The sequence below is a fragment of the Psittacula echo genome (genome assembly GCF_963264785.1).
Source record: "Psittacula echo genome assembly, chromosome: 1".
Classification (NCBI taxonomy): Eukaryota; Metazoa; Chordata; class Aves; order Psittaciformes; family Psittacidae; genus Psittacula; species Psittacula echo.
In genome coordinates, this window is record NC_137735.1 from 65,316,962 (window position 1) to 65,337,837 (window position 20,876).

A 20,876-nucleotide genomic window follows, 5' to 3' on the forward strand; every position below is an offset into this window, starting at 1 on the left:
CATTTTATACAATAGGCACACACCAGCATAGCGCATGTTTTGCTTCCTTATGTTCTTGTCTGGTCACCTTGACATCCTGATTTTCAGAAAATACTGTTCTGATCCATGGCTGATTGTATGTTATAGAAAGATGGGTTAGAAACTAGTAAATTTAGTTTTATTGACATTTTATTACAGAGCATTGATACTGGCTCCCACCATTTGTAGCAAGCAGCTGTGTTGAGTTGCTGGCAACAGCATCTATTCCAAGGTATTGTAGTTTCTTCTCTTGTCTAAGCACTTTTGCCTCCATGAGGATAAAAGTCCTGTCATAGGTTTATTGAGTTTGCTACTAACTCCCATCTTGTGTGTGACTTAGCTTGCTTGATGTTAGGGCCTTATGTCCGTATGAGGCACTGCTAAGCTGCATGCTCTTTCTGCTCTCCAGCATCAAGGGTACAGATAGAAACAGACTAATCTCTGACCATCTATGATGCAGACCAACATTATTTATTTATTCTACTGTAAATCAATTTGATGATTATTATGGCAATCATGTAGATTGTCAGGTAAAAGTAATTCCTTTCTGGTGCTCCTTTACAGCACAAGCTTTACCCAACAAATTGCTATAGTATGTAATTGTATGCTTTTTCAGTGTTACAAACTTTATATTCTGTGACTGGTTTTTGGTTTGCCTTTTTTTTTTTTTTCCCCATGTGTAGCATTCCATTAAAAAGTTGTATGAGATTAACAAATACTCTTGCAAATTCCAAGGATTTGGAACTCCCTTTTTAGCAATCTTCTCCCACAAATGAGTCAAATTAGCACACAGTACTACTTCATTTATGGTTGAAAATAGGCACTATAAGGCATTTATGCTATCCATCTGGCATTTGCTCTGACAAAAAAAAAAAAAATACAGTTGAACAAGTTTGCAGAATCATGGTATTGGAAATAGTGGCTCATTACAGTGTTTGATACACTCCAGCTCACTATCACTCACAGGTGATAACTGCCTGTATGTTTCGTTTTTTTCTCTCTCTCCATATTCCACAGGTGCTAATATTTTCTTTTCCCCCACACTATCACCCTTTAGTTGGGCAGCATAGTTAAGCTAAATCCAGGGAATCTTGTTCTGTACCTAAAAACCACACCGAGACATATGGGGCGGCAGGCACTCCCTTCAGCGGTCACCTGCCAACTGCGCTAGCGGCCGTGCGCATGCGCTATGACCTCTGCCCAGCTGTAAGATGGCGGCGGCGGCGCGAAGTGCGTGGCTGGTGTGTTCGGGAGTTCTGTTCCGTGCCGAGCAGGTGATGGCCCTGGGAGCACTCGGCTCCCCGGTCTAGCGCCACGGAAGACCCCCACCCTACCCTGCTGTTTTCCCTGCGCCGTGGCAGGGGCCTGGGGCTCATCCTGCGAGTGGGGCAGTGTCTGGGGGTAGTGCGGCCTGGCCGACTTTCCCGCAGCCCCCTCGTTCTCGCTCTCCCGGGGCCCCTAAATCCGTACGGCAGGCGAGTTTGCGCGGCACTCCCTGGTTTTGCATGCCCTTGAGTATGTTGCTGGTGCTTGCTTGAAACGTGGCCGATGTTTGTTTGTTTTAAGGAAAATAAAAAGCCTGGTTGTGATGGCGCTGTGTTTCTTAACAGTCTTTCTCCATGTAACAGCTGAAGACGCGCGCAGTCTTCAGCTTTAAGATACATCTGAAAATCCGAAACGCGGTATTAGGCACTCCTATGTAAGTAAGCGTTAAAAATTGTAAAAATGTGCGTATTAATTCTCATAACTCTTTCATGTTTTCTTAAGGGGAAAAGTAGTCATGTTGTCTTGTGTGAAATGAACTGTGAGCTCATCAGCTCTTTCTCTGGGAGGCTTTGCTTTATGAAGATACTGTTGTTGAAGTGGAGTTTTGACCTGCAGATTTCGTGGTCGATCATAAAACTGTGTGCATGATGAGTGCATGAACTTCTGGTGTTTGTCCAGTATTTGGCCAGGGACATGCTAAAATATGTATTATAAAAGTTAATTTTAAGAAGTGAAGAAGTGTAAGCTTGCCCAGATTACCCTGATCTAACATAAACATGATGTGTGCTTGACTTTTGAATGGTAGACACTCATTTTGAAGTTGATGGAATTATCAGTGGCATAAAGATTACCATGGTTTTGAATGCTTAGTACTTGGTGGGGAGGGAGGATGATGTCTTTACTAATGTCAGTGAAAATTAAAATGTGTGCAACGTTTTTGGTCTACAGGATACACACCTTTTTTTTTTATTTTTTATTTTATTTTATTTAGGAAGAGCGAGTATTTGCAGCTTTTAGGATGCCCAACTCTAACTCTAAAATTCACAGAGGTGGTCAGGAAGCTGGCAGGCGGGAGCTGGTTTCCAGGTCTTTGCAGAGTGCTCAGCATTGCTTGGAGGACCAGGATTTTGGAACTGCATATGCTCACTATCTCCTGGTACTAAATCTAGCTCCTGAGTTAAAAACTAGTGTAAAAGTAAGTGCACTTTGAATTGCTTGAAGCACTTTTATTTACTGTATTCCTCTTGAGGCTTTCTGACACCTTTTGTGCTTGTGATTTGTTGTATGTAACTGATTCTCCTGTTTAGTCTTCAAAATAGAAGCAGAAAGCATTAAAAATACAGTCAGTAACTTGTTGAATAAGCTTTGTATGCATGTGGGAAGAGAAGTGATACAGTTTTAGTCTGTGTGTGTCAACTAAGTTTAATAAAAATAAGGCCTTATTAGTATTGGCTTGTAGTATAGTCTGCAGGCTCTTAGTATACATATGCTGCTGGGTGGTGATACTTGAGAGCTTATTTCTGCTTCTTCAAGTGAGCCAGCTAATTTGGGATGATAGCAAACAATTGTATGCTGCTGCTTAGGGAAATGAGAGTGTTCAGGTGCATGTCAGGATACCTCTAGATATTTTCAGGGCTCGATTCCCTATTTCTCGTAACTACCAGCAACTCAGTGGTATGTGTTTTATTTTCTAGGAAACATTTCAGTTTACTCTCTTTAAATGGGCAGAAGAGCTAGATTCTCTGGCGCGGATCCAAGATCTGTTTAACTGTTATGAGCAAGCACTTGAACTGTACCCAGACGATGAAGTGATATGTAATAGTATGGGAGAACATCTTTTCAGGTTCGTAGTAATGTATATGCAGTTTTTGTAAGGTTCACATTTGCATGTTAAGAAAGCCTAATTTAGCATAGCAGATAAAAAGTTTTTAAAACAAAACGCAAGTGTATGCTGTGTAGTGTGTAGTGTTGGACTTCAAAACTGTCAGCTTAAAAGAGTAGCCAGTGTTAAAATACATGTTGATAGTCAGAGCATAAGTGGAAAAAAAAAAATCTTTCTTTCTTCTTAGATCCCTGAGCACTGCTGCCTCTTAATGCTGTTTTTTAATGCTGGTCCTTCCTGAGGTCACATATAACAGACCTCTGAAGTGAAGAAGCTGGTCATGTGTGTCCTATGTAGGCTGTTCTTAAATGTTTGGAGCGTATGCTTTTGTTTATTAATGTAAAGCATTCTTTTCCTGCTTTCTCTGAACAGTCCAAAGTATGGTGATTTGTTGCTGCTCAGGGTTCCAAAATCTTCTGAGGTTGGAATTTAAGATTGAAATCATAGGTCATGGATGATCCAGATAGTTTTAATTAGGTTTTCTTTTTGTGATTACTGTGTTTTAAGGAACAATTCTCCCAGCATTGTACTAAAACATACATGTTTCTTGCATTTTATAGATTTTTTGTTTTGTTTTTTTCAGTGCTGCCTGATTTGAGACTATCCTATAAGTATTATAAAAACTTGCTTCAGGTTCATAATTCAGTTTTAAAAATTGCTACTTAATGTGAGCACTGGCAAGTCAGAATTTACTTGCTTTGAAGTATGTCCAGTTGAATAGAGTAAAGCAGTTTTGGGGTTTGTAGCATTCTCTTGAGTTGAAAATCTGTGAGACTGGATTGCAACTTGCTGATGTCCTATTGTTGCAGTAAGTTCCTGTAAAACCTGTTCTAGTTTGTCGAAGGATGTAGATGAAAGCTGGTGCACAAAATGGTATTTTTGGACTACGTTTGCATTTTAAAGTGATTTGATGTAGAGCTGTAAATTCATTCTTTTTCAGAAGTTAGTATCAGTGTTTCTAAAGATAATCTTTCTAACTAAAGCAAAATATTTCCATTGTCTTTTAACTGCTGTAAGACCTCTTTACAGACCCGCAGATATTTACAAATGTGTAGCAGCTGAATGCATACTTTCTATTTGTCATCTTGACTATTAGAATGGGCTTTCGAGACGAAGCAGCTGGATATTTTCATAAAGCAGTGAAACTTAACCCAGACTTTGCTGATGCAAAGGAGAATTTTTACCGTGTTGCGAACTGGCTTGTAGAACGCTGGCACTTCATCATGCTCAATGATACCAGGAGGAACCTTACTTACCTAAAAGCAATTGAGAATGCTGTCTATTCAGGGTGTAAATCTGTCCTTGATATTGGAACAGGAACAGGTATTTTGAGGTATGTCAGAAGTGCATATTTAACATGAACTTAATAGAAGCATATTTGTTGTCTCTCAAAATCTGGTTGCTAGTGGGAAAAAAATACTTCCATGCCTTTTATTGAGACAAAACTTAAAGAAAACAAAGCTTTCATATGTCAGTCTGGAGGTTAGTGTCTAGCAGTGTTTTTTGAACCCCTGTTTTAAAATTGTTGCAGAAGCTTTTTTGCCAATATCTGCTGTATAAATTTAATTACTGGTGTTGGTTTTGCAGTTGTAATGTGATGTGTCCCATCTTTAAGTATTGAGTCTAGTATGAAGAGTGAATTTAGCATAGCTGGGGGAGTATCATTATGCTACCTCAATTTATTTATTTTTTTATGATAGCATATCAAGAGGATATTCATTTGTGCAGTATCAATATTAACACAAGAGATACTAGTTCACTTAATGGTGATTTTTAAACTTTTAACTGTTTTCTTAGAATGTGAAGCAGATGCAGAAGTAGGACTTAATAAAATTCAGTATATTGTCATGCTTTCCCCTCCAGTTTTAATCATTTTAAGTAAAAGCCTGGATTCTTGGTTTTTTTCAGTATGTTTGCAAAAAAGGCAGGAGCATCCCTTGTCTATGCCTGTGAGTTGTCAAAGACGATGTATGAACTAGCCCGTGATGTGGTGGCAGCAAATAACATGGAAAGAAAGATCAAACTTCTGCATTTGAAGTCACTTGATATAGAAATTCCAAAGCACATACCTGAAAGGTACATTGTAACTCACTGTTGTGATTTTTATTTGCTCTTAATTTCAAGAAGATAGAAAATATCCTGTGACCTAAACAAGAAATAACTTTGGCTATTGCCCATAATGTGAGAAGCTTCTCTGTATGTTTTATGTTTTTATAGAGCAGTGTAGAAATGATGACATGTTCTTTAGATCATACTAATTTCTGTGGTAGATCAACAGTGTCATAAATCAAGGAGTTTAATTCCATGATGTTGGAGGCTTTGAGGCAGATGCATTTACAATTATATTGCAGCAATAAGAAGAGAAAAACTAGATTAATACATTATAAAAATTATTTTAACACTCTTTTATACTTAACAACTTTGGCTTACTTCTGCAGCCCATGAATAGGATGGAGGTATGTAACGGCCTGCAAAGGAAGACTGTTTCTGGGGCATTCCACATCCTGCAACTTCATGTCAACTTCTGTGTGTGTCAGTGAGATCTGAAGTTGCAGATTGTTTGCCTCTTGTGATCAAGCATTGAGGGAAAACCTCCCCTTTCCAGTATCTCATAAGGAGAGTGCTACTTTGGAGGCAAGGAGGTGCCACATGATGTGTGTAGTTTGCATCTGGAAGGCTGGTCGTGGTTGGGCTGACTCGAACTGTGAATGTCAGCACCTTACTGTGTTGCAATTTGTCCTGTGAGAATAGGTTTGTGTTTCTGTATACACATCTATGCACCTGTCTGCATAGCAGATATTTATGTGCTTTGAAAAATTGAGTAGCTGATCTTCCAATGTTGAGTAGTGTCTTCTAAAGCACAGTAAAGCATACTGGGTCAAATGAGCAGCTTGGAATTGCTCTTGGCAAATTAGAATTTGATCATTATAACAGCTGTAAGCATGCATGATCAAGGCTTTCTATGCTACCCTGCTCCTCCTTGCTCACTGTCCAGTCCTGCGGGAGTTCTTCAGGAGGATCTGCAAATTTCTAGCAGGTAGAGATCTGAGAGTTTTTTGGTTTGGTTTGGTACATGTGAAGACTGGTTTATCATTTCAGTTTACCACCATGAGGTATGCAGGTTAAATGTGGGAAGGAAACAATTTTATTTCTAATTACTAACAGAGTGTCTGGTGACGCTACAGGCTCGTAATCTGATATGATGAAGCTCCATTGGTTTAGCATGCTAGTCAAGCCTTGTCTTGTCAGCTGAGGTACAGTAACTGATCTCTTAGTGTATATGATGAGTTACTGGATTTCATCTGTCAGGAGTAAATTGTTCAGGAAATGTCTTACCATGCTATGTGTTTTAGTTTAAATCCAAAGGGTATAGGACAGTAGGGTCTGGTAGTCCATGTAATAATTTGTGATTTAATTACAGTTTTATGTTTGGGTTTTTTTTTTTTAATTCTTTTTTAACATGCATGCATGGATATATATTCTTGCACAAGATGCAGAAAAAATACATGTTCTGCAGTATCACTGGCTGTGTGCCTAGGCTGCAACATCTTCCTGTTTTGGCTAGATTCTTGCCATACAATTTATTTAGAAATGTTGAACAAGAAGCTTTATGATAAACCCTTGCTCAGTATTTATTCTCTTGTATCTGCATCTTGAATAACTTCTGACAAATCAAAACATGTCATTTGTTGGAAGAATTAAGTTGCCTATCTGTATTGAAACTTCAGAACACTGGTAGAATTTTTGCTCTGAGTTCATGCTGATGTGGTAGGGTTTTTTTCTTTAGAAGAATAATTGTTGACAGGAATGTGTGTTACACAGTGTATTTTATGGTGCTCTTTTTCTTATCTAGAGTTTCCTTGGTTGTCACAGAAACAGTTGATGCTGGTTTATTTGGAGAAGGAATTGTGGAGAGCTTGATACATGCTTGGGAACATTTGCTTTTACAACCAAAGGTGGGTGATGTGGGTATATACATATAAATAGGATTCCTGTTTTGTTTGGTAGATATTACTGTGTGTGCGCATGTGTGCATGTGCCTATATTCGCAGAAATACGTGAATGAGGAACTACTGTCTTGTAAATATTTTATGCATATTGATATTTTAAAAATGGGTGATCTGGGTTTGTTCAGTGAATTTGATTTTAGTGAAAGGCAATGAGGCAACTGCATACGTTTTACTTCCGTGAGCTTGTGTTCTGGGCAGGCAGGTAGTCGCAGTGCATGTTTCGCTGGTAGAACCTTCTGTCATACGGAGATGTGTCACTCCTGATCACTGTTCATTCCTTCCCCATCCTCCGGCTAGTAAATAACACTGAAGGGGTTTGTGTGTATTTTAAAGGCACTGCTTTCCTGAAATCATGATTACAACCTGGTCATTTTGAGATATCAACTAGTAAGTTGTCGGTCTAAGCAGAAAATGATACATTACAGCAGAATTATTCTCATCATAGCATTAGGGAACAGTCAGTTATGATATGCTAAATATGCCATATGTTTATGCTCTTTATTTTTGCTAACTTTGAACTTTTTTGGAAGACTGAACAGTTCTACTGGGTCTTGGATTTTACTTTGTGTTTGGCATTTTATCTAGCATATGTTAAGCAAAGTAATATGATAATTCATGTATGAGTTAACCTCTGTTAGGCCTTATGAAATAGAAGGACTTAGCTTTTGTTTTGATGTTGCCTTGATTCCAACTAATTTTTAAAAGTCTTACCTGGCTGAAACCTTTAGTATTCTATTGAGCTGCAACTGATGACCTCTAGTGTTAAGTGTAGGAATGATGCATTAAGGAAAGGTCCTCAAATGTTTCAATATATTCTAGCAGGATACTAATTAAAAAATACTTCTAGAATTACACAGAAGAAGTAGAGACTGAAAAGTAAGCCTGATGCATAGATATATTGAAACACCGTATTTAAGAAACTTCTTAAGTGGTCAGCTGGAATGGCGAAGACCAGAAACTTTACTAGTCACCAGTAACTTTCTGATGTTTCAACTGTAATCTTCAATGGCTCATTAATGATTTTTAATTAATTAACCTAGGCCTTGCAGTAATGGTGGAAATTGATTTGTCTCATTGCATGTTGTTGCTTATGTTTCACAGCCTAAAAATCAAGATTTCAGTACTGGAGACTATGGCAGAGTTATTCCTGCAAGTGCTACAATATTTGGGATGGCAGTAGAATGCAAAGAGATACGTAGACATCACAGGTATGTTTAAACTCCAGCACAGTTCAAACCCATATTTGTTACTTGGGAAGAAAGATCAGTGGTTTCTATTGAGGATTTTTCATGTACTGTTCTCTTTATTTTTTGAATGGCTGATTATCTGTTCTGCTGAAAAGATTTCTGTTCTCACACTCCTTCCTTCATCCTACCCCCTTGTGGTTCAGACTTTCTGCATGCTTCAAAAGAAATACTTGATTTTCAGTTATGCTGGCACACATGCTAACATATACTAAAGACTTTTAATTCCTTAAAAGTAAAATTACTTCTCAATTTCTGTATTGAAGATTCTTGGATTATCACTTGGCCTTTATCCTCATTTTACTTGCTTTATAATCTGCTCTATACCTTGCTGCTGGATGTAACCCTTTCAGAAGATGAGGGTAGGGTTTTGTAAAGCTGAAGTGTTAACCCCACCTAGCTTATCTTTCTGAATGTGTGCCTTGCCTAATTCTCAGCTAGCATACAGTAGGGATTCTTTGGTGGAATTGTTCTGTGTATAAGTTACTTTGATAGTAATTTTTATTCTCCTCTTCTAGCACAGTATCACTGCATGGAGGCAGTCTCTGCCTGAGAGGCTAGGACTTGATGTATTTTGTTCAGGATTTATCGGAGATCAAAGAGAACAGTAACTTTCGCAAGATCTTCAATGTACTGAATGGAAAACAGCCAGGCTGCATCAGTGCCATTTCTAATGCAGTAGACCTGGACAATAGCCAGAAAGAGACTGAAGTTCCCATAGTTGATGAGCATAGAAGAACCTCCTTCTAGAATTTAATTATTCATCAGTTGAAAGATCGGATATTGCCTTAAAACATGGCATGACTTTCAGGATGAAAATGAATGTACTGTAAAGTTTGGATTGTTGAATTAACAATCTGTTCTAATAGTATAGCTTAAGGTCAGGTGGCTGGTAGGACTGAAATGATTGCCACAAGTTAATTATATACTATAGGAAGAAAAACGTCACTTAGTTTTTCTGCCTTTATAGTTTTGAGATCCCTTTTTGCTCCAGTAAGAATGCTTGCCTTAAGTTTATTTTAACAAGTGCTATTAAGCTTTATGGAAAACATGTGCCTATTCTCAGATTTACACTATACAGATCTCTGAATAAGTCAAATGTGCATGTCTCCACACTTCCTTAAGTGTGTTCATAATCTGCAGCAAAACTTTGGAATTTGGGTGGTGGTTTCTTCTCTGAGCAGGATGCGTAGTGAAACACTGATTCACCTTACTGAGGGAGGGAACCCCTCTCACTCCAGTTGTTGATAATCTTGCATATCATCTATCATATTGCATATACCACCTATCTGTGGCTGATTGGATCATCTATCCCTTTGTTTTAGCAATTTAAAGTTATGCTGCATTTCCTCTGCTCTGTCTCTTTTTTTTTTTTTTTTTTTTATCTTAGGATATAGTAAAATTCTAGATAAACTGTACCAGTTTTTTTGTAATTCTGTGTGCCAGCTTTACAACAAGTTTTGTGCTGGTTTGCTGCTTAGTGTGGCTTCATTACCTAATGATTTAGAGTAACTGTAATGTTTCTTTACTACAGCTGGTGCTGCTTGTACTCATTGCTTGCGTCTCCAAGAATGACTGTAGGGCCCAACTCTGCTGTGGTGTTGTGTAATTTTTTACTTCATTTTCTTTTAGGATTAGCTGTAATTTTCCTGAAAACATCCTGAATTTTCCTAAGTCATTGTTCCCTCTTTGAGGCAGTTGTTTCATATCCATGTGAAATGTGTTTACTTTCAGAAGAATAAATCAACTGACAGACTTGTGAGAAGATTTGAGTTCTAGTAAGGATAAGTTTAGACTTCCACTAAAGTTTTAAGATACCAGAGTGTACTGCATATTGGTTTTCAAGTTGGAAGTAGGTATCTTTCGAGAGTCATATGCAATAGTAGAAACAGTGTTCTAGGAGATCATAGATGGGGCTGTTCAGCCTGGAGAAGAGAAGGCTGCATGGAGACCTCATAGCAGCCTTCCAGTATCTGAAGGGGGCTATAGGGATCCTGGGGAGGGACTATTCATCAGGGACTGTAGTGACAGGACAAGGGGTAATGGGTTCAAACTCAATCAGGGGAAGGTTAGATTGGATATAAGGAAGAAATTCTTTACTGTAAGGGTGATGAGGCACTGGAATGGGTTGCCCAGGAAAGCTGTGAGTGCTCCATCCCTGGCAGTGTTCAAGGCCAGGTGGGACAGAGCCTTGGGTGACATGGTTTAGTGTGAGGTGTCCCTGCCCATGGCAGGGGGTTTGGAACTAGATGATCTTAAGGTCCTTTCCAACCCTAACTATTCTATGATTCTATGTGCTACATTAGTGTGTCTACATTTGGTCATTTTGAATAAAAATGCCAGAATATGGGTTAATTTACTGATTCAAGTCACTGTGAGAATTACAGGTTGCAGGGGGTTTTAATGTTTAATTTTTAGTCAATTAGGTCCTGGAGAGAGAGGGGCAATGAAATGGCTCTACTTTTGTGCTATATTTTGAAGCCAGAAGGGTTCATAAAAATGTAATAATCTGCTGACCTTTTCCACAATACAGTTTTTGTACAGCAGCTGTTCTGTTTGGTTGTATTTCTTTTAAAATAATACATGGATTGAATTTCAAATGAAGGAGAAAAGTCTCATCCTTGTTAGAATATCTAAATTACTTCATTGAGCAGGTGAGAAGATTCTCATGACTGTATTTTTTAGCACGTGTTGTGAAGTACTTGCTACTTCATGCTTTCTATATGCCATATATGCTTTAATTGCTAGAGAATTGGCTCCAAAGATGGAACCTGATTTATTTTTGTATTTTAGCTATGCATAATTGATAGAATATATTTGCCTAAGAATCCAGGAAATGATAAGGGGCAACTTACCTGATTCTGCAATTGAGAGCTTCAAGATGACTATATCTGAGAACATTACCAGAGAGCCTGCCTGATCATACTTGGTTGTAGGGAGAGCTTTTGCAGGGAGGGAAGGTTCCTGTGAAAGGAATTCAGAATTTAAAGTAGCTCTAGAAATCAAATTTTAACTAGTTGTCATTTCAACTGCTGAGTGATAGATTTCACTGTAAGAATGCAGATGTGCTTGATAGCTCCCATTGAAATGGGAAGCATGAAGTCCTTCACAGGCAGATACACTTTTTCAGGATAATCTAAAGTGTGACTTGTGCATGACTTGCATAACTTCCTGACCCATACTTTGAAAATAGGAATATACCTTAAGTCCTCAGACCTAAGAGGCTGGCAGTGTATGTAATCGATTTAAAGCAGTTATGGCATTCTTTGAAGTTTTTTGGCTGTTTCTAGAAACCTAGCTGATCTTCTGTCTTAGAAGAGAGGATGCATGTATTCTGAGTTGTCAAAGCCTTTTACCTAGAAATCTCTGCTGGGGCATTCTTTGCAGCTCTGTAACTAAGAGAAATACCTTACTGTGCATATATTGTGTTTGAAAAATACATAAAAGTACTGCAAAATGAAAGTCAGAGACTCCAAAAATGCATTTTCCTATTGTATATCTATCTGTTCTGACTATTCTGCTCATCTGAAAGAAGCACCCTTGTTACCTTTCTAATGCAGCAGCAGAAGAAAAGCCTTATTTGTTCTTATTATCACAGGGTATATTCTCTTTCGTTCTCTGTGAAGACTCAGTGAGTTGTACTTAAGGGAACAAAAGTCTGTGGCCTTTGACAAAGGACACACACGCTTTTTCTCAGTTCCTAGTGACAGCATTCAGTTCTGATTCTTGAAAGTGTTGTGCATTTTCTGTACTTTAGAGCTTCTCTGAACATAATAAAAAACCCACAGAATTGTTTTATTATCTTTTATTATGTCTTCTATTCTTACACTCTGCGTTTAGAAATACTTATGAAGCCTGGAAAGTTTTTTATTATTTTGTTTTTCAAATTATTTGAAGTTTCGTTTCTTCCTTTTTTCCCTTTTACTCCCAGAGTGGGGATGCAAGAAATTGCTGGTGTGCACTTGTCAAATTCAGTGCAGTTCTTTAGTCCAACATATGCTTCTGCTGGTTCAGAGGAGACTGTTGAACCTTACACCACTGAGAAGCTCAGTCGTATTCCTGGAGGTTATGTACCTCTGACAGAACCCTGTCAGGTAATGACAGTGGATTTCAACAATCTGCAGGTAATGATTCTTTTTCTATGTCCTTTATAAGTAATCTATTTATGAATAATGACAGCCCCGTATGTTATGTAGTTTCTGGGTTCAGTTTCAGAACAGTTTGCAAGTGCGAAGTTGGCAGATCTGCAGTGAAATTCTCTGCTGATTTTGGTATTTGTCTAGTCATGTGGTGATGTGAGTCACCAGATGACGGTCTCTGAGGTTTTGAAGGTGGAGTTTTTTGTTTGTTTGTCATAGTTTAGTTCCCTAAACTAGCTCACCCTAGGATCAAACAACTGCCAGCCTTGCTACAGAGAGGGAAAGGAAAGATGCAATAGACCCATCTTTAATGATTTATGCAGTTGTGAAGCTGAGTTAATTTATTCCTCTAGAGTATTCAATAAGCTCTTGAAGACAAAAAAGTAAGGATGTTTTTCACAACTGGCATAAAAATGTTTGCAAGTGTTGATGGATAAATGTGCAAGAGAGGGGAGATGACGAAATTATCCTGTTCAGCCAGCTTGATTCTACCCTTCAGCTCCTTTGATATCTTACAGTATTTCTGTAATACGGCATTTTAAAATATGGTAGCATTGTTTTGTGTATTTTGCACAAAATATGTTTTCATGGGTGTACTGAATAGGCCTGAACTGTAAGGCAGGTACCACAGCCACTTTCAGCTGAGCATGCTAAAAATATGATACATTGATCTGTGGTGTGCTTCTTTCTCATTGACCTGTGGTGAGGAGTTAGCATTGAGTCAGAGCTTAAAATAGATTCTGTTATATAAATGAAATTATTCTTGGCTTCTGCTTGGCCAGGAATTGCAGTCTTTCTGAATCAATAGCTTTTCCTAGTTGGCTTGTCTGACATCCTGAGATTAAAAGTGAAATAAGACAAGGCTCTTCAGTACACTGCTGGGAGCAATCTCTGTGACCTAATGTTGCTTCTGCTTCTAGCATCAATAAGAAACTATTACTGTTATATGAGGTGCCTACTGTTAAGCATCTGCAGGCTGGCAGACAACTAAAGGTAATTTAAAGAGTAAAGAATGGTGTTACTTTTCAAGCCATCTTTCGGAAATGTTCCTTTGAAGTTTCAGGTAGACTAATGGGGTGTTGCTGTCATGAAATTGCAAGATATCAGTAAAGGGAAGAAATGCAGTTAATTTATTTGGAATCATTGGTTATTGTTTGTTGTGACTTTGTCAGTGAGCAAATATGGCAGTTTGAAACACAAGTAAGTTACTTTCAACCTGGGGATGTTTGTTTGATCTTTTTAGTTTTGTCATGGCCACACCTGGATTTTCAGTTGGTGCACATAAAAAAATAGAAAATTCGTCTGTGCTGTTATTAGAAGAATAATAATAAAAAAAAAATCCCAACAACCTGCTATATTTACAAACAGTAATAGAATTACCTACTAAAGATTGAAATTGAAATCAGAAATCACTTGGCACTAGGAAGGTAGTTTCAAATACCCTTTTTCTAAGCTTGTATTTCAAAGAATTAGAGGGATGTGGCATTTGTTCTGCTTGTACTAACTATCCAGACCTAAATTGACAAAACTGAAAAGAAGACTTAAAATACAGTACAATGGTATCTCTTAAACCAAGTTGTCAGAGGCTTCAAAGACATTAATACAGGTCGGAGAAACAATAAGTTGAAATTCAAAAGGCAGCCTGAGTTATGCTGAGTACTTTATTAGTGCTATTATTAGCAGCAGCAGCTTGGTTCCTCCCAGGCAGGGGAATGAGATGTGGCTGTAATTACAGACACTCATACCTAGCCAGGTACTACCTGTGTGCGTATTTGCTGACAGCAGACCAGTGCCACTGGGAGTTGATGTGAGTGTTTACCTCAGCAGCTGGTAATCAAAGCTCAGTCTCACTTTCAGGCCCTAAAGAAACTGTGCTCTTGCCAACAATTACAGATACTGGCTGTTTGTAATTTTCATGAGAAGTTACTGTGTGGAGTATTTGAGAAACTGGTTCAAGACACAGGAAATTTGATAATTGCTTTTTTTCCTGCAATTTTTCCTTCTGTTTATAGTATCATTTTTTTTTAATACAAGCTATCTTTTTCTCATTCAGAAGGCATATGTGGCATAGCATCATTATGGGGTTTTACTGCCTGTTCCTGCATCATAGCTTTATTTTCTTTTGCTGTCTCTTTAACTACACCTGACAGATTGGCATCGTGTTGTGCTAGAGCTGTTTGAGTCTGTAATTGTCATAAATAATAGAAAAACTTTTATGTGGTGGACAAATGTGAGGAATCAAAATGGGATATGCAGCATGGTAGAGAGGGGGAAAGCTGAAATAACTGCACTCAGGTGTGTTTTTAAGTCTTGTGTATGACTTAATAGGGTAGGGATATAGCACTACAGTTACTAGGACCAGTGGATGAGAACCTTGGGCCTAATGCTTTTGAGGAATAATCAAGAAGAGTATTTTTTAATATCAAATACACTTCTAAACAGCTATAACTTCCTAGAAACTGAGAAACAGATGCATGTTTGTGCTTGTGCTCTCTTGCTTCACTGGTAGTAAGCCTTACTACTATTCCTCCTCTCCAGATGAAGATGTACAGGAAAAAATGACAGAAGGAAAGCACTTTTATTGAAGAACAGTGAGATCTTGCTATGAACTTTATTAGCATTTAGTAATTTTAACGTGTGCATTGTTCAGCTATTCCTCAATTGTGAGAAGAGTGGTAGCCCAACTCTTGGGGAACACAGAATGTGAATAAAGGTCAGGGGAGATAAAAACTGCATCATGTGAGAGCTACTCATGTTCTTAGAGTGGAAGGTCTCTTTTGTCCTGTGTATTTCGGTTTGAAACTTACAGAGGACATAAGCAGATCAGAAAGCTGATGAATGTTTAGAAAAGGCTGTTACTAAGCAGAAAGTTGTGACTCAGAGAATCTTTGGTCCCTTGTGCTTGACCTCCTATTAATTAGTTTATGCCAAAACCATCTGAGACATTAAAGCTGGGCCTTTTGTGTGGTTCATGTTGGTAGCAGAAGGCAATTACTGAGGAGCATAAATTTTACCTGGAAAAAGACATAATTCCTGTTATGTATTCAAAACTTTTTTAGGAGTACTGAAGAATTGATAACCTGATCCCATTGAGGAAGATCATGGTTCTTCCCAGTAGTGAAATTGTACATGCCTGAGCTTCTACACAAAGCCTCTGTAGCCCTGATAGCAGATACCCTCAGATTTAATGTTTTTATAATGATGTTGCTGAGACTCTGTTCAAGTGAATTCAGTGCTTGTTCTTACATTATTTCTAGAACTGACTGAACCCAGGTTTTAAGTGAAGCATGTGCCTAAGCACTGGCACATTGAATCCAGCCCAGAAGACTGGCTCTAGTTTTATTACTTCTCATAAGGCAAGCCTTGCCAGGCTAAAGCCTTTCTTGAAGTTTTCAGTGTTTTTAAATATGTATGTTCTTGGATGTAGGCATGTTTGCTTTAATAGCTGATGGATGTGGGTTAGTCATGTGGGTAATTGCACTTGCATTTGGGAAGAGAGTTCCTATGCTACTGACTAATGATGATAATTCAAAAAAATGGTATTGTAGTGACCTGTTAACAAGATTTTTCTGAGGTGCCCTCATGGATTGGTGCAGAAACTTGCATGACCCAGTGTAAGAAAAAACTTTCTTCTGTTTACAGAAGGAAACTCTTGACACTTTTTCTCTCTTTCCACTTTGGTCAGGAGCTGAAAAGCCTTGCGACTAGAAAGCCCTGGAAGCTCAACCTGCCAGTCACTGAAGGAGGAATACTGGATGCTGTTGTGGTGTGGTTTGTGCTACAGCTTGATGATGAGCATGCTCTATCTACAAGTCCCAGTGAGGAAACTTGCTGGGAGCAGGCAGTCTATCCTGTGCAGGGCCTCCCTGGTATGTTCACTGTTGTGGTACATTAACTTGGTTTCATTTTGGTTTTGAGATAGTCTATCTCAGAGGTTAGGTAGTGGCAGCAAATAGGTTTTGGAGAAGTTCAGGAGCAGGTAGCTGTGAGGTGGTTCCTGATCATGTTTGTGGGCTGTAATGCACAGTCCCTGCATCAGGGCTTATTTGTGGGGCTCTGCTGTGAAGCAAATCATGGGCCTGCTTAAGATCTGGGAGAGAGGTTTTCATTAAGTTGTTTTTATTTCTATACTAAATGAAATGCATTGTGAAGTAACTCCAAAAAGTGGGACTACTGACTGTCTCTACTTGACAAGATGTGATTTGTGAAAGGGAGGTGAGGTAGGAATTGCTCACTCCTGCCCTTCCAACCCAAGCCATTCTGTGATACAGGAAGTATTAAAATGTAAATATTTAGTATTTTTCATTTTAAAGCAAAAGGAATTTATTTACCGGTTCTTGTTCCACTCTGCTGTTGACAGAACACTTAAAGTAATACCTGTTTGTCATGGAAAGGCTTATTTTGAGAATAAATGGATTTTTGCCTAGTGTGGGACAGTTTAAGGCAAATTTTAACACACAATGATAGATTTTGGCTTGTGGGCTACAGACTAGAAAAGTTCTTTCATACACACTGGTAACATCTAATGAATGAATGAGAGAATACTCTTGTTTGTTTGTTTGTTTTGTTAATTTAAGCACTGTATGGCTGCATCCCTGCTATTTGCTGTTAAGTAACTGACATGACTTGTTTGTGCTGTTTTGCCAAGATTATTCTGTGAAGACTGGAGATACAGTGCTGATGGAAGTGTGCTGCCAAGACTGCTACTTGAAGATCCAGAAGATTTCTTCTTTGTCTTCTGAGTATGGGATGGACATCAGTGACAGGGACGACACACTGAGTTTGGGCAATGAGGCTGAGCTATGTGATGCCTTGGCTGGCCTTCAGACAACCAGCAAACAAGATGGCAATGCTCAAGTGTGTGTGCTGGAATCCACAGAAATAGCCCTGCTGAACAATGTACTGTACCACAAGTGCTTTAAAGCTGCCATGGACAAAGTGCTGTCGGCATTAAATCCCAGTAAGGACTTGCAGTCCATGGACGTTGATGGACATGGCAGTGGGATGAACCTCCAAGAGAATCAAAACAAGAGCTTTCTAGATGCGGCTCCTGATCCTTTGTATGTTTTAGATGTATCTGAAGGCTTTTCCATCCTGCCGATTATAGCTGGCAAACTTGGACCAGTTAGAGCCTACAGCTCTGTTGAGAAAGAACAGCATCAGGCAGCGCTTAATGTAATTTCAGAAGCTAACCATTTTCCTAAGGAAACATTAGAGTTTTGGCTCAGCCACTTGGAAGATGAAAGTGTGGTGCTACAGAGACCCAAATCAGACAAATTGTGGAGTATTATTATCTTGGATGTTATAGAGACATCAGGTTTAATCCAGCAGGAGGTGATGGAAAAGGCTGCAATATCCAGGTACAGTATAAATGGACAGAAGTATTCCTAAGAATACTATCTATTAACTGCTATCTAGTTAATATTATCTACTATCTAGTAGTTACCTGAAAACTTTTGAAAATAGTAATTTTAACTGTGAAATTACTGCTGTGTTGGTTCTATAGAGCAGGAAAAGCTTTGTTCTGAAGGGATTGAACTTCCCAGAGTGCCTCTGGTGTGACTATTGTGTACATGTATCTTTTACAAAAAGTGTCAAGGTTTCACTTTCATACTGTGTATGCAAGAATATGAATGGAAAAGCTTATTCCCAAGAAAAGTTCCTAGGATAGCCAGCACCTTAGTAATAACTGAGGTAGCTTTTAATATAAAGTTAGAAAAGCCCAGATCAATATACGTGTCAAAGTGATGTTGGAACAATGTGCATGAATATAAACACATGGTGTTAGAACAGCCGGGGAAGCAGCAGCAGAGTTGATAGCTGCTAGCTGTGGTAGGAGAAGGTGGGAAAGAATGCAGAGCAAGAGGAATGAAGTAATGAAAATGGGTATTAAAAGAAGTAAATGAGAAACAGGTTTATCCCCTTTTGTGGTGCCAGGGAATCTTCTCTGCTCGTCTCCTTGCTTAGTGATGGCAGAGTAGTCCAGATGATTAATGTTCATTATCTTTTCAAAGTTTTCAATGAATCTTTGGATTACTTGAATTTTTTTGCTGCAAGAACACATGGTAAACTACTGACATTTGTCATACACAAATCTGTTGGTGTGAAAATACATTCAATAGCACATTACTGAGCTACCTGATTACTATGAAGAGGTATGCTGTAGGAAAAGAAAACCTAAAACAACATCTTTTGAACTGGAGGTGTTTGATACTGTGCTGAAAGAAGGCTTCTGTCATGTTGCTGCTCTCAGCAGCGTGATACTCTGCAATAAGAGAACAAGCAAGGCTCAGCTGTTTTCTCAGGAAAAAGTGCTGTCTCCTGTATTGCTGTCCATTTTAGTTCAACACTTACAGAAGGGTGACTTAAATTCCCAGCAGGTTTTGTTTCCATATGGTTATGTTATGCTGCCTCCTTAACCAGTGCCTCCCAGCCTGATGTACTTCCCAACTTCCAGTTTTTATTAGGCATTCCTGCCAGTTCTTCAGTATTAGATGCTGCTGCTATGTATAAATCTCACTGCCTTTATACTGAAATATCATAGAACCATAGAAAGGTTTGGGTTGGAAGGGACCTTAAAGCTGATCTAGTTCCAATCCCCCTGCCATGGGCAAGGTCACCTTCCACTAGATCAGGTTGCTCAAGGCCCTGTCCATACTGGTCTTGAACACTGCCAGGGGTGGGGCAGCCACAGCTTCTCTGGGCAACCTGTGCCAGTGCCTCACCACATTCACAGGAAAGAATTCTTCCTAAAATCTCATCTCAGTCTCCCCTTTGTCATTTTAAAGCCATTCCCCTATGCCCTGTCACTACAAAGTGGTGTAGAAAGTCCCTCTCCAGCTTTCTTGTAGGCCCCCTACAGGTACTGGACTATCACTGTTTCCAGTATGGGCACTGAGAACAAATTACTTAGTTCCATAGCTTAGTATTATATGACAAGTTTTCCTTTGGTATGATATAGCTGTCTGATCAAATGGGATCAAACTGAAATGCCTCTGAGCGCTTGACTTTAGAGGAAGGAGGAGTGTGCTTTCTTAAGTGTAGTTAATGTTTTAATTCCCTTTGATTGACATGCTTTAGAGGTGAAATCTCTCACTTTACAGGTGTTTACTTCACAGTGGAGGGAAGATTTTCCCACAGTATGTGTTGGTATATGGGATGCTCGTAGAATCAGAGTCTCTGTTACTGGAGAGTGCTGTTCGAGGAACAGAACCAACTCTTGGGTTTAACATAGCCCCGTTCATCAACCAGTTCAAGGTATGAAGTTGGTGGGTGTCTTACAGACACAGTTTCAAAGTCTGCAGGTGTCCAGCTGTTTAGTTTGTGCATCAACTGCAAGAGAACTGAAGAGCTAAAACTTTCCTTTTTACTGTTGAAGTTATCAAGAGAGGTCTGTGTGACCAGACAGGGACCTTGAGATAAACTAAAATGGGTAACATTTGTTTTAGAACTGGCATGGGAGAAGCTTTGTCTGAGTAATGAAAGATGCGGAAGAGTGACTGTGCTGTTATGATCTCTTTCACCACCTTGTATTCCAACAGTCATGTTTCAAAAGGGATTAAAAGGGTGTGTTTTGCATTTGGGCTGTCTCCTACAGGGATTACAGTAATTCCTAGAAACTTTTGCATTCTGATTAATTTTGCACTTTTTAATGGCTGATGCCTAACGTTATGGTCTGTACTTTTAGGTACCTGTTCATGTGTATTTGGATCTCTCCACGTTACCATGTGTACCCTTGAGCAAGCCAGCAGAGCTGTTAAGGCTCGATCTCATGAACCCTCTGTTGAACAGCTCCAGCAGAAAGGTGAAGGTGAGTTGTTGATATATGAAGTTAGAAGTGTAATTGTCCTGCAGAGCTGCTCATTCATTGCTCACCTTGGCTGAAAATGTCAATACAAAATTTACTTGGCTGCAAGTATCTCTGAAATGGTTTGAACTACTTTATTTTCTTAGTTCTTTGAAAAAGGGGTAACTGATTAAATTAATACTTTAAATATTTTCAGGTACAAATTTGTAAGTCTGGCCAAGTCACTGCAATTCCCTTCTGGTATCACATATATCTTGATGAAGAACATAGCTTGAATACATCTGATGAGTCCTCACACTGGAAACAAGCTGCAGTTGTTCTTGATGAGCCACTCCAAGTTCAGGTTGGAGATGAACTTACGCTTGATGTTCAACACCATAAGAGCAATATTTGTATTACAGTTAAAAGGTGAAGAATGTAAATCAACTTGTGGTTAATTACCTATGCAGAAATTGAGTGTTCCTGACATCACTGATGTTAACTTATATTAAATTTTATTCTGATCAAAAA

General features: G+C 38.8%; 1 protein-coding gene across 7 annotated transcripts; it reads left to right on the forward strand.

Annotated features, from left to right (window-relative positions):
* Positions 1–1,209: 1,209 nt before the first annotated feature.
* PRMT9 (protein arginine methyltransferase 9) lies at positions 1,210–20,876 on the forward strand. Of its 7 annotated transcripts, none has more exons than XM_080637839.1 (14): positions 1,210–1,292; positions 1,629–1,717; positions 2,276–2,479; positions 2,979–3,127; positions 4,263–4,499; positions 5,075–5,242; positions 7,020–7,122; positions 8,278–8,384; positions 12,352–12,544; positions 16,245–16,428; positions 17,208–17,919; positions 19,663–19,816; positions 20,247–20,369; positions 20,563–20,876. In XM_080637839.1, the coding sequence occupies exons 3-14, from the start codon at positions 2,303–2,305 to the stop codon at positions 20,776–20,778; spliced, it is 2,523 nt and encodes an 840-aa protein (XP_080493965.1). In that variant the 5' UTR covers positions 1,210–1,292; positions 1,629–1,717; positions 2,276–2,302; the 3' UTR covers positions 20,779–20,876. The 7 variants fall into 7 exon arrangements, with proteins under 7 accessions (XP_080493965.1, XP_080493966.1, XP_080493964.1 ...); XM_080637840.1 differs by having other exon boundaries at positions 1,218–1,533; XM_080637838.1 differs by having other exon boundaries at positions 1,218–1,717.